Source organism: Athene noctua, chromosome Z, assembly GCF_965140245.1.
Source record: "Athene noctua chromosome Z, bAthNoc1.hap1.1, whole genome shotgun sequence".
Classification (NCBI taxonomy): domain Eukaryota; kingdom Metazoa; phylum Chordata; class Aves; order Strigiformes; family Strigidae; genus Athene; species Athene noctua.
In genome coordinates, this window is record NC_134077.1 from 27,596,951 (window position 1) to 27,611,450 (window position 14,500).

A 14,500-nucleotide genomic window follows, 5' to 3' on the forward strand; every position below is an offset into this window, starting at 1 on the left:
ACCACATAACAAAGCTTTTTGAGTGCTATACATCAGAGCATGAACAGCTTCAAATTTGTGCTCTTCTACTAAAAAAAGAGGGAAGTGCCTAAAAGAAAGGTGGAAAATTTCAGGAAAGAGAACCAGCTCTGAAGTGACTGTATTGTTAGCTTCAGTGCATGCTATGGAATGAGTGCCATATGGTTTAGTTTCCAAAAAACAAAGGTCACATCCATCATTACTCAGTAGCATTATTCCACAACTATGCACACTGAGCAATGACCCATAACAAGTGTATAAATTACCTCAACATCCCAGTGAGCAGGTCAATGGATCCTGTACAGAAACTAGCACAACGGTTTCTCTCCTTTAGATTTTACTATTAAGACTTTTCATATGCAAATATCACTTATACAAGCAATTATTGGCTTGATTGATATCACTGACACCTGTATATGAAAACTCTGACATATCTGCACAATTGTCTAACTGTCTGGAACAAAAACCCGTTGAACTCAATAGCTGGCAATCTGTCTGCTAGGTAAGTACCCTTGAGGATCAAGACATGAAACAGCAAGTATACTTGTTGATCAATCCCTCTGTGTGGACAGAGCTACTTCAGGGACAAGCATATCCTGGTTAAGTAGCATTCTTTCAAGAATTTAATCTCAAAGTACCCTAATTTCAAACATTTGGCCTTTACAGAGCTGCTGCCAGTCATGTTCACTGGTGCTTTATTAGGCGTAAAACAGACAGAGCAGGGAGATGAACCAAAGTTCATAATCTACAATGTGTCAGTACACTACCAGTCCCAGAAGAATGTTGTCTGATTTTTAAAAGCCCATACAGAACAGGTTACCAAGAAATACCTTAACATTTTCTGCTTATAGTCAGCTAGTACAGCTATATTACAATTTTATGCATTTAACTCTAGGCACAGAGCTTTAAAGATTTCCTGTAGTCTGAAAGAAGTGGACCTAAAATAGAACATTTGAGTAGCATTAATTCACTCATGAGCTGCGAAGGCCACACAATTGCCACAACTTTGCTCATGGAGAAGCAGCAGCATGAAACCTGGCAGAATTCACTTGTAGTACCAAGCCTTCATAAGACCTCAGTATCCTGCTAGGAATGGGGTGGGGTCCAAAACAGCCCTCCATGGTACCACAGTCCTGACAACTGGAATGCCTTGAGCTTTCAGTGGTGCTATGGTACTGCAAAGCTAACAACTGAAGACAATTCAGGGTTCAACCTTTTAAGTACAAACTGCAAGTACATTTCTTAACAGCAGCTTCCAACTGTGATTTCTTCAGTGACCAATACCACAACCAACCACTGCAAACCAATTTAATAAAAAAACAATACAACGGAGGAGGCAGGGTTTGGATCCCAAAATAGATTATTTTATTTTCTAGTAAAGAAATTGGAAAAGACAGAGTATATGTATTTCTTCTCCAAAACAATTTGCCGCACAGTTTTCCTTCACTGTCATTGTCCTAAAATTGAACCTAAAGCTTCAGTGTTTGACAAGTTCCTGTCCTACTGAACAGCTGAATAAAAGTAAAAAGTCGTAAGACAAATGCTGGCAGTTCTGGTTATGAAATTGCAGCAAAATATATTCTATTTCATGCAGAGAGGGACACAGTTAGCAAAATGAGGCCTCCCATAGTTCACATTCAAGCTTAGCATACAAAGGTATAATTTCCAAGAAACTGAGAGAAATAGTGTCTGCTTAATTATGAATGATTATAACCCTAGCCAGCCACAACAGATTTACTGTAAACTTGATTTGTATTATATGCCAAAGCTTCAGTCATGGTTTAAAACCCTTCAGATCTGTGCAGTAATTGCAAAGGGACAAGAAAAAACAAAAGCCAAACTTGAGGCAGAACCTGATGTTCTGGATTAAAGAGATAATTTTTAGACAGGAAGATGTTGTGGTAAATTTTATCTATTAAAATAATCTAATCCAATAAAGCATTAGGGCTTCTGTCACAGCTGCTTATGCCCATCTTAAGCCTTTATTATTTAACAGAAGAATTTCCCAAGCAATACTGGAAATGTTTTGTTGCTACATCTGGAGAGATTCTGTTAGAGGCACCCATGGCTACATTGTTTGAAGTGAAAAAATCCCTACTCCTATTTTTTTTTTTAAATTTTATTCTTCTCAGGAGTCCAAGCATACTGGATACTATCCCTTTTTCTCTACCTTTTTTTTTTTTTTTTTTTTAATATGCAATGAACTTCCCTTAAAGACAAAAGTAATAACTCAAATTACATATGTGAGCAACCAAAAACTTGATTCAACAGATGTGCAAATTCCGGGTAGAAAGGGATCAGCAATTTAACAGAACAAAATGTTTTTCTCCAACATCAAATATAACACCCTCTTCAAACATTACTGACCTCTGCAGATAATACAAGCCTGTCCATTGTGCTTAAAAAACAATTTCCTATGCTGTATATATATAACAGATACTGTGCCTAGCATAGAAAGTATTTGCAGAAGCATCAGCTACCAGTGACAGGATTCTTATTTCATGTTAAACTTAGTTTTTATTAAAGCTGGGTTGCAGGAAGTAAGTATGCAAACAGTGGTCTGAAAAGCAGCTGAAAACACACATTCTTCACCTGTTTAACTCTGGCATTTCAAAATGCAGAGCTGCTATAAAATAATATTTTGATTACAAATATGGTGAGACAAAAACATAATTCCTGACATAGTACTGTGCCAGCCATACTCTAACCCGGATTTTTTGCCATTTATTGCTTATTTTAGTATTTATTACTCTTCAATATGGGCCAAAATACATTGTGTTTGCACACTCCTGATTAGATGAAACATTATTTGCTGTCATTTCAGCAGCTGCCAGATGAATGGAAAAATTCACCCTGCTTTACACATTTCAGTCTATTTATCATTGCTATTCATAGTATTCTGAATAAAAAAAAAAAATCCTCCAAGTGTATTCAGGTTTTATAGAAGCTAAAAAAACTTGCAACTATGAACAGAAATCAAATATGTCAGAGAGGCAGTTCCTACTTCCAGCTTTTGCCCAGGAGGGCACCGCTGAGAGCAGGCAGGCAGCAGCTGCAGATCCAAGCAGTTTCAGAAGTGGCTGCTGTGCCTGGGTCCAAAGGCACCATCCTGCCTTCTCCAACCTAGCCCCACTGCCACAAGCACACAGCTGGGGACAGCCCTGTGCATCCCACAGGGACTGCTCCAGCATTGGGGAGCAAGGGCTACTGCCCAGCTGGGATGCCTCCATTTAGCAGTAGCAAAAGCCAATCCACCAGCTGGCATCTCCTGCAAAACTGCACCCCTAGCACTGCTGAAGGGCAGTCTTCCCATTTTGTGCTGTCAAAGTAGCCTGCGCCCTACACCCAAGCCTTCCAACACTGTGTTGGTCTCATTTTGCTCCAGTTTGAATTACAACCCCATTGTTCCCTCTGAGGCTGCTATCTCACTTACCAGAGTCCCCAGTTTTGTTCAGGCTCTTGTGACAAAAGAAATGCTATGACTGTTTGAGTACATGGCAGACTGTAACGGTAAATGTTTCACCCCTAATCAAGTACACAGAGAGGGCAGTAATTGTGCAGTGAGAAGAGATACAGCATTTTCTTATGCTGCTGTTTCACCAGCTCAGGGCTGGGGAAAACACCAACACACACCTTTGCCACCCAGCCTGCCCCTGCTGCCAGCCTGTCCCTCCCAGATGGCATAACTAGCTTTCTGAGGAAACAGGGCTAGGGACTACACAACCATGAGACATAGGCATTTCTGCTTGTTTCTATAGATTTTTTTGTAAGTGTTCATTGTCAGGTTGTTTTCGCATTAGTAAGAGTCCATCTCAGGGCAAAGTTTCATGGTGCAACTGAATCACCCCAACAGTTCTCTGTGAAGGGAGAATTTCCTTTGCCCTCTTCTCCCCCATAGCAGCTCTGTCCACTAAGAGCACTTCCAGAGCCTTCACTACCGCCACCATCACCACCCTCTCCTCCTTAATGAGTACAGGAGCCAGTATGCTGAGGCCCAGGAGAAGGACATCCAGCAGCATCAGGCTGCCACATCAGCTCCACTCATGACAACCCAGTCCCTTGGCAGGGGAAGCACAAGACTCCTTACAACACAGCATACATCCCTACTTCATGCAGTAGCAAGCATTGGCCACAAACATTACCTATAAATTCCAATTTCCCAAATGGAGATCCAGAAATGCTTTAAGGTACGTAACAGCATGAGAGTAACTGTTCTGGCTGCAGAGTCCCATCACCTGCTGTCAGAGCTAAAGGAGTGTTTCTTTTAGAAAACTGCTAACAGCATGAACCCTTATGAAAATAAATACAAGGAAGAGGAAGGGGTTACTCATGGTATATGCTAATTTAAATCACGAATTGTAAAAATGTCAAATTTCCTTGTGAAATATCAAGGGAGATGCTTTAAATGAACTCTAGAACTAATTTAAAAGTGACAGGTAGGTCTGGGAGGGTAAAGAAAGACAGGGACATAAATTAGTAATAATAGTAATAGAAAAGAATGGATTTGGAGACTACTGGTATTCCTATCTTGCCAGAAACCAGCAGGTAGGTGAATTGCAACAAACCAAGGACAAACCTTGACTAAAATCAATGCCAGACTCACTAAACTTTCCTGAGATTGTGGAGATGATCTAGCTCTCAGTAAGTGAGGGGAAGACTTGTTCCCTCCCCTCTCTCAAGTGTGCGGCGGCACACCCGTTCCCTTCTTGCCAGCACTGATTCTCCTCTGACCCCTTGATAACACCAGTCAGCTCACTAAACCACTAGAAAACTAACTCAGCAAAAGAGCTACAAATTTCCTGCCAGCACAGTGAGTTGACTCAGCTGACCAAGGGCAATCTCTTGCAACTGCACAATGGAGGCAACAGGACTGTGTGGAGCAGAACAGTCCTCTTGGGGACCATCAGACACTTGCCATCTTAAATATGTGAATGGGGAACCACTCTGCAGTGGAAAGAGGAAGAAAGAGCAAAGCAGGCAATGTTTGCTAGAGCAGATGGGACAGGGTAGTGAATAGGAAGTAAGAATGGCTGATTTTTATAACAATGCCCCTAGGACAAAATCACCAGCAGTCAGCTGCCCTGAGACTGCTAAATAGTTGTCAGTGCCATGCAGTGATGACAAGGGGAATGGTTCAGAAACAAAGCCCAGGGCACTGTTTTCCAGTTGGTTCCTGACTGAAGTACTCTGGGTTACTTCATTCCAAAAGAGCCTATGGTTTGTCATGGCTTGCACTACTAATCACTACAGTTCAGCTTTCCTTTTCTTTGCAGAAATTCTTACAAAATTCTTACAAAAGTCATCCAACTAAAGTTCTGGACTAAAACCACCATGATCAATAAATGCAGAGCAGAAGGCAGGCACTTACCGATGTTGCCCAGGGCAATAAATTGAGCACAACAGGCATCTTTGAAAAATTCTGACCAGACAGAATGTAAAATGCGCTTTTACATATGATAATAGCAGCACTTCAAGCTCCTCCAAAAGCACAAGGATATTGCACCATGTTTTCTTGCTCAGTAATTATGAAAATTGTTGAATATTTGTTTTGAGAATGAAGCATACATAACACAGTACATTTGCACAAAGGTCATGAAATCCCTGTGCATTTGCAGATGAGTGCTTTGTCACAGGCTGTCACTTCAGGAGATGACTACTCTTGACCAATGGGGCTAGAGGAACTATGGGAAGAACAGAGTCCACTTTATCTAATTGCTCTGCCTGCACTTACCACTGAAACACTGAGATGATATGTATTGTTAACCCAGTAAGAGCCCAGGTGATTTTCTTCCACCTTAGCAACGTGAGTCACAAGTGGTAGCGCCAAGAAGGGAACACAACCACGCAGCCAGGAACAAAAGACTTTCTCCAGTTAGTCACATAAGCCTCTGACTCAGCTTCTCACAAAACCACAGCCTCAGGTTTTTGTACCCAGTCTCTACTTTCATTGAAGATGGCCACACAGTAACTCTGAGATTGTCTTGATTACTTCTAAATCCTTATTTGAATTAAACTTTTCACATTGGGCGTTAGTTTCTCATACTGAATGCTATAAAATTCCAATATTAAATTAATCCAAGTAATTAAAGAAGTTGAATTAAAAGTTACAATGCTCAATAACACAACAGGACTGAACTTCTGTACTTAAAGACCAGGTATAAGTGTGTTTTCATTTACTTACCTTTTTGCTTCTTCTAAGTGGCACAGATACTCATAAGCAATGTTCTGCCGCCTCCTTTCATCCATTTCCTCTGCTGAAAGCCTTTCATCATCCACAATGGCTGCAAAAAAAAAGGAAAACGTATCAAGTTACACACGTTAGAAGTGATCCTTAGAGAAATTTTACTGACAACCTAGGCAAGTTACAGTGCAAGAGAAATTAAAATAGCCATCCCTCTTCCTCAAAAGAGGCCTTTTACAGCATGGTGCACAAAGATATGTAGAGGCTTTCTCTGTATGGTGAGAGTTTCACTTGTTCAAAACCAAGCACATATTTCTCGTTGTACATCACCTGGTTTGGGTGCAGGATGGATTACTCAGACATGTGGGGCTGAGGCTGGGAGCCAGCAGAGTTTCAGCTTAGACATCCTCAGAGGAGTTTGAAGACTACAATGTGCAGGCTCAAAGCAAGCAGCAGATGGAGCAGCCCCATGCAAAGCAAAGCCTCAGCAGTAGAGATGAAGAGAACAACACACTGCAAAACTATCTCACAGGCAACTTGGGAACCAGCTGCAGTTTTAGGAACCCATGAGACTGCAACAGACAGAACTGCCTCCCACTGATGGGAGTAATGAGGGCTGTCATCAGATAAACAAACTGTGGTATTCTGCTGCAATCACCTTCCATAAAAGCATTCTCCCAATCTATTAAGGATGATTCCATGCACATCTCCAGCCGCAGAGGATCCTGATTAGCAACTACTAAGCTGTGACTTATCTCCCTTTCTTTGTAGGGCACAGAGGGTTTCTGTGAGCAAGTCTGCAATTCTTCCAAATGTTTCTAGCAATGAATCCAAAGGACCATACATACAGTAGTGCTGACTTCTGGCTGAATTCCAATCACAGCACAGGAGGCTTTTGGAAACAGCCTTCAGCATAAACCAGTTACCAAAATGAAACCTTATTTGTGCTAGCGGCTGCCAAAAGAGCTGGTCCTGCCCTCCCTCATGTTTCTCATCCACATATTACCATCACCTCTCATGTCAGATCTGGCAATCCTGCAGCTGTGTCAGTGAACCAGAACAAGGGGCAGCCCTTATTGAAGAGTGACAGCTGTGAAGAGACATGCTTCTAGGAAGATCAGGTCCCTGATCTGAGCTGCTGTGCACCTGCAGGCAAGCTGGTGCAGGAACAAGGGAGACAACAGAAATGAAGGACTGGGCCAGACACTGTGGCAGCCCACGAGCCACTTAGCTGGGAACATCAGGACACAATCAGTGAAAAAAAAAAACCGGACCCCTCTCCTCCTCAAATGCACTGCTAGCTTGATTGCACATGCCACAATTTCCCTCATGCAACAGTCTCATAGTGGGTAAACACCTTCTGGTAGCCGATACAGGAAACTCAAGGGGCACTATAACAAAGCAAGAAACAGTACATGCCTACACTAAAGGCTATACCTAAAACCAACCCTAACCCAACAACACAGAAATGATCCCACATGCATTTACTGAGGTCACAAAAGAAATTACCCTACTCACCCACCATGTTTGGGACTGATGCTACCACACATTTGTTAGCATATCATATAGCTGCATTAAGCTGTGTAATTTCAATTTTAATCACCACAAGCATTGATATATCTCATCTTCCTTTGCTTTTAAGATGGTTCTTTGTAATTACACAGAAATTTCATACACTGATAAAACAAATATATGTCTTGCTTTGAGTCCCTCTTAAGTCTAATAACTCAAATAAAGATGACTCAATATAAAATGAGCTCTCAGATATTGTAATAAGGTCATCACTTGCTATGAAACAAAACATTACTTCGGAGGTAAACATGAGATGCAGGTGGTAAAACACAGCCTGGCAAACTGGCCATGGAGGCTGCAATACTGCTGCTTTTGCCCACACCACCGTCAGCATGTCCAGGACAGGCTTCTCCCAACTCCCTGACACAACTTCTCTGCTACAGAGGGGCCCTGGTCCCCCAGAGCTAGGGAAAAGTACTGATGAGTCAACAACCTGAAATTTAATATATCACTTCATTACTTGTGACACTGAGCTCTAGGGCCGCTTTTCAAACATCATATCTTTCCCTTACCTAGGAGAGCCTGCCATCAGACAAACCCAGCTGACCATTCCTAGTGAGTTATGGCCCTGTCAGCCAGGATGAGACAGCTGATACTGAAACAAGTCTTCATCCTTCACCACACAGCTACCATGCCCTACTTCTCTTATCTTACTAAGCAGCCATTTACTCCTGCCCTCCAAACACAACTCACCACAGTCATAAGCAAAGCAGCAGAAATTAGCTTTCTGAAAGTAGGAGTAAGAAAAGCACACAACCCATTTGATAATTATCAGCCTGGGAATTTACCTGAATAACACTAATGCTTTATAGTCTAGTCCTGGATCTACACATCCACAGGACCTCCCATTCTCAACAAGGACATCCCAGATCAAGCAGCCCTGGCCAGCACCAAATCCCTTATTAAAATTATTTGCAAAGATTAATTCAGAGTGTAGATGAAGGCACTGACAGATATTGTGGCATTATAATAGTTGTTCTGCTTCAGAAAACCTCCAATAATGAGGCAAAAGAGCAAGAGGCAAGATCAAGTAACTTGTAGACACTGAGAAGTGGAAAACCCACATCCTTTCTAGAAGAGATACTGTATCAGCAACTCACAGGTAGGAAATCAGTCGTCTTTCCTGCCAGGGCCAAAGTGGCTGTTTCTGGTCTGAATGTCTGAACACTGAAAAGGCAGAGCACACAGAGTGCCAACACCTACAGTGCTTATGCTGGGAGGAGTCTTTTGATAAAACTGATTACCTGCTTTGCCCCTCCAGCACACAGTAGCTTCAAAGCAACAGTGTTGTCATATCAAATAAGTGGTTACAGACACTTTTAGAAACAGCAATGTCGACCTGCAGAATAGAGGTGGCCCCAGGACTGAACTGCAGAGGAAACTACTTTGAAGACTTGGGTCCTCAAAGTCTAGTCTACAATAATATGTTCTGGCAAAGGCTTCAGCCTTCAACTAGAGCCCTGCATGTAGTTTTTCAGAGTGTCAAACACCCGATGAGTGCATCCATCAATACAGCCACACCAAGTTCAACATCTTCATTTGAGGATGGAAAGACCAGTCTTTCTGATTAACAGGGCAAGTGTTAGTTAGGTGACTGAGAAGACTGATAAAAGAATAAACACATTTCTGCTGTAACAGTAACTTCTTAACAGTGCTCAACTCAAGGGAAGAGAGTACTACAATAAAGGATATTATGGAGCCAAGTAAGCAGGACTGGGCTTCACCTGAATACCTCCAGCTCACTGGTAAGGCCAAGCAGGATCCAGGCAGACAAAATCTTGCAGCTGAAAAGATCCAGATACCACAGAAAAAGGCACATACACACTACACAGAAGCTATGCAGAAAAAAACCAAACCAAAACAAAAAAACCCCAACAAACCAGCCTGTAAAATTTAAAATAAACATCTTATGATTCAATTAATCAATTTTGTGATTTTGGTTTGGAATTAAGAGGAAAAATATCAAGTATTACCTCAAAGAAAGAATGTTAAAGAAAGACAAGAACTAACAAAAATGCTGGTGTAGCTAGCCTAAAAGCTTTCCATTTCAATTCATTTTAGATGTTGCCAACCTGTTAGCCAACAGTCAATACAAAGCATGTATGCAAAGATACCAGGTTCCCTCATTATAGATATTCCTTCTTGGAGAAACTTTAAAGGAAGAGTGTGTGTGTAACACTGCATGGAACAGTGAGTAATACTAAAGCTTAAATTGCTAAATGGAATTTTGAACAAATGCAAGAAGAGACATTCTGGCACTCAGTGTGATGCAACAGTTGTCTAAAATTCTTCCTCCAACTGATTCAATGGAAATAAAGTCACTAGTAACAACTTCCTACGTGTTCTCATTCCACATATTTCTCACAAAAAGTGTGCCTGTTTACCACCAGGGAGTGTTCATTGAAAGACTTGAGCATCTTTCTTTCAGCAGCTGACATATTGCACTTATATCCACCCTCATCTTGGCTGAAATATTTGTCCCATGTACCACCATCATGGAAGAAACAGAAGAGGCAAGGCTAGTAGCTAGGACTAGTGGATGTTTGGCTTTTGGTTATGGATTCCAAAAAACTTTCTGATGTGCCCTGATCCAAGACAGCAGCTGCAGTTGCTGGCAAATATTTGGAGCTCTGTCAGCTGCTGACCACAGGGGTGCCAACACAACCAAGGTATTCCATATGTCTACAGACAACATGGCACAGGAAGCATTTACTATGTCTGACTCAGCATTAGTAGACAACATAAAAGCATCTTAATCTCCCAAATTTGAGCAAGTTTTCAGAAACAGGGCCACCATTTCTGAATCTGCAATGTAATTACTGAAACTAACAATCAACCCAGGTGTGCAAGAGCCACTGGAGCCATGACCTTACTAACAGTGTCTGGAAAGAGATTCAGAACTTCAGGTTCACATAAGATAAAATTCTTGTGTAAACTGAACATAAGAACAAGTATTGGCTGTGTAAATGTTGCCAAGTTCAACGTTAACCCTCTTATCACAACTGTGGCAAGGATTTTGGAGGTGCCAGGGTCACCAAGATAATCTACACCAATACTGATCTTACTGAATCTCTCCCATTAGTGTTTATACTTGAGATTACATTAAATAAGAGGTGTTTTACAAGCCTAATTTTACAAATGAGCCTATGAATCCATGGATTGTATTTTTAAATGAAGCTAAACTTGAAATTTCTATAATAGGTAGCCAAAGACCATACAAGGAAAAGCAATGTTTGGTTTAATTCCTGAATGCAAATTTATGGAGCACTTTACAAGGCATAATTCTAAGTTCTTCAAACATAACAATTCCCCAGACAGACAGGTTTTTTATGTCAAAAACCTGAGGCTGTAAAAAACCCCTGCAAAACCTACAGCAGCATTTAAGGCTTCCTGGTCATTCCTTTGCTCTCAGACATACAACTATCTGCAATAGTTCAAGAACAGCACATAGCTGCTTCTATCAGGCAGACCCTTTAATAATTATGTCTGTAGCAAACACCTGAAAGACTTCTTATACTGAAGAAGGCAAAGAAAAAAGGCTTTTATTTCCCAGGGCCTATTTCCCTCAATTTCCTGTCACCAGAGACTTTTTCCCCATGGAAAGTGAGACATGAGCAAGGAGGAGGGCTCTTTTGGCACCATAACAGGGAAGGTCAATATACCGAATATAACAGAGGATGAAGAGAACAAAATCTTCTTACAGTGACAGAAAAGAATTTGTAAGATCAGGACTGAGGGAAAAGAAAAGAGATACATGAGTAAATACTGTAAAATGCTGTAATAAAAGTTTTTCACCAGAGTATTTGAATTAAACATTAATTAAATGACATTTGACAGTCCCTGCTGTGTGCTGTCCTGGCCACATAGTAGGCAAGGCAGTGGTGCAGTCCAGGGGTGAGAAATTCTGCAAATACTGTGTATCCTCCCCCCTCCTACCTCCTTCACCTGAGCCCATTCCCATATCCCCAGTATTAGCACAATTAAAAGCATTTAACTGAGCCACATTGTAGCAGTTGCAAACACAAACCAGAACCTGAGCCCTTCTTGCACAGAAACATCTTACTGACACTTTGCTAGCCATGGCCAGCCGTGGTGAAAGCTGAGCCCGGTACCACAGGCTCTAGTCAGCATCCCATTTATAACTGCCTGTACCATGAGGACGAGTCGACAATGTGAAACATTTGCCATCACACTTCAGTGCTCTAGTTTCAAAAGAAGCTAGTTGCATTTTAGGTGGTCAATGTGACTTAAAACCTTAGGTTATGAGAGCATAAAACTATTTTGTCATCTTTTTATTCCTAGTAAAACTTGCACTTTAAGGTACTCATTACCCCAGGAGTGCCTGCTCAGAGCAGTTCAGCTCTGTGGTCACTCCTAGTTTGGCAATTCAGGTGCAGCTACTGCACCAATACAGCACCAGCCAACCCCCCCAACTGAAGAAGGTCTGAGCTGCCAATGCTCTGAGATAGGCTCTCTGCTACCTGAGCTGCCCTCTCTGCAGTGGGGTAGGAGCTTAACGCACTGTCAGGCAGCTAGAAAATACGTGGACAGGATTACATGTACAGATGTCAGAAAAAACAAAACTACAGAAACAGGGGTTAATTCCCAGGCCTCCACTCCCAATATCAACTAGCAGGTATGTAATGCAACAGCTTATTAAATAAGTAGAAGAAAATATGCCAACATTAACCATGTGAACAGAGATCATTCAATAAGCTACTAAGAAAAAAATGTCTTTACAGCATTAAACACTTATTACAGGTGTTCCGGTTTTAATTTAGTACCTGTAAGTCTATTTTTATGGTGGAAGATATTTATCTTTGGATGAAAAAATATAAGGTTCTGATCAAAACATCTTTCTATAGACTTCCTCTGTCGAAGAGCACAGTCACAAGCAGCTGGTGCATGTTACACAACAATAAAACCAGGTGGCCTGAGCCTTTTTCTACCGCTTCAGTTAAGGGAATTCAGTCAATTCTCTGACCATTTGCTCCAAGAAAGGGCTCTGGACAAAGGCAGAAACTGCAAGCACTCAGAAACCTACACAGCTGTGAACTTGGAGGGCAAATTCACTTGAGATAGTAGACTAATACACTTTATTAAATTATGAGGCTCTACAATATGGTATTTTTCAAGTGTTTCCAACATTGAAGTATTCCTCATCCTTAAAAATGGTTATATCTCTCCTAATCTAGTTATTATAATGTTCAAACCATGCAGGTTCAGATTTTTGTACAGAAATATACACACATCTTCTGGACAGCAGACAGACATTACTTGCTCTCACAAATTGTTTCACACAGAATCGACAGGGTCACTGTTCTAAACCAGATCTCACTGCCAGACACTGTACAAACAGGGGAAAAAACAAGGACCATTAGCATGGGAGTTCTGACAACAGAAATCCAGTAAAAAGACATTCTAATATAAATTTAAAAGTGTTTGCTAAACCAGCCTTTCCCTTGAGCTTTCTTACAGAGCCTCATTCCTGTACATTCAATTTCCTGAGTTGTCCTCCCTCACTTTCTCGAAAAAGGTCTTATTTCAGTCTTAGGTATCTGCTACAACAAGTCCAACCACATCCATTTACAGAGACTGAGCACTATTACAGTGCATGGACCTTAGGACTATCATACCAAGGGGATGGTGATGCAACAGCAGCCACAACCCATGCTTCTGGAGCTACGAGTCAAAACTTTGATTTGAGTCTGTCAAGTGCCAGCACAGAAAGGACTCCCCAGATATGCCTTGAGATATCTGAATTCCCATAAAGTTCAGAAAAGTCTTGTTTAACCACAGGGACACAAGTCAGCTTTGACATTCAGCAAGTAACTACATGTACTTCCAGAATGTTTAACATTCATTTTTCTTATAGGTATACATATCCTTTACTCTACTTTTAAACCTCAAGTTTTCTACAGTACCATCAAGTGTGACTTTAGTAGAGACAATACATTAAAAGACATTAAGTAGTTCTGACATTGTCATACTGTGTAATGACACCAGAGTGTGGCCATCTCTTTTCTAGTAGGGTCCTTTAATCTTGTGCAGAAAAATAACATGGTTCATTTTAGCTTAACTTCAGCAAAATTATCCTGTATGTTTGGAAGAACAAGGAGACAGTGATGGAGCTGAAGGAAGTATATGAAATCCAACTCCAGTTAACTTCAGATGTTCCCATCTGCAATTACAACCATGAAATGCAATTTATCAGCCCATTGCCCAACCACTTTCACATACATTTAACTGCCAGTCTCATTGTCTCCAGCAATACTTCATTTAACTCCTTAACAAAATTGTAGCTGTTTATCTTAGCATATTTTGCTAGCTGGTAACCTCTCAAGGCACAACAGGTTTCCCCAAGATTTAGGTGCTCAAAGAACACCTTTAAAACTCTAGCTTCTCTCTACGAACTGTGCAATTGACCTTATAACTCTTTGCTAACAAACCCACAGTCTATGCTCATGTAAAAGCTGCAGGCCTAAGGAAACAGCCTGATGGGTCCTTAAGAAGCAGTGAACAATTTCTTTCCCTGACAGGCCGTCCTATCTTAACTTGCTTAGTCCAAAAGCCATCAACACAGACAAACTTGAAGGCAGCTTGGAAAATTCAACATTGGTAAGTAGTCAGTCTGGTCAGAAAGTTTGCTTAGCTTCCACATACTTATAGTAAGAGTGACATTTTTCATGTGGGCTCTAAAAAAACAAAAGCAGTTTTTCAAAAAAGCTG

The 14,500-nt window shown here is 41.1% G+C and overlaps 1 protein-coding gene across 3 annotated transcripts in view; it reads right to left on the bottom strand.

Moving 5' to 3' along the window:
* The window catches only part of IQGAP2 (IQ motif containing GTPase activating protein 2), a 132,515-nt gene that overhangs the window by 104,536 nt on the left and 13,479 nt on the right, over window positions 1-14,500 (bottom strand). For all 3 annotated transcript variants that reach the window (XM_074931423.1, XM_074931421.1, XM_074931420.1), the window contains exon 2: window positions 6,200-6,299. In XM_074931423.1, the coding sequence (XP_074787524.1) occupies window positions 6,200-6,299 (100 nt within the window). The remainder of the gene's footprint in view (window positions 1-6,199; window positions 6,300-14,500) is intronic.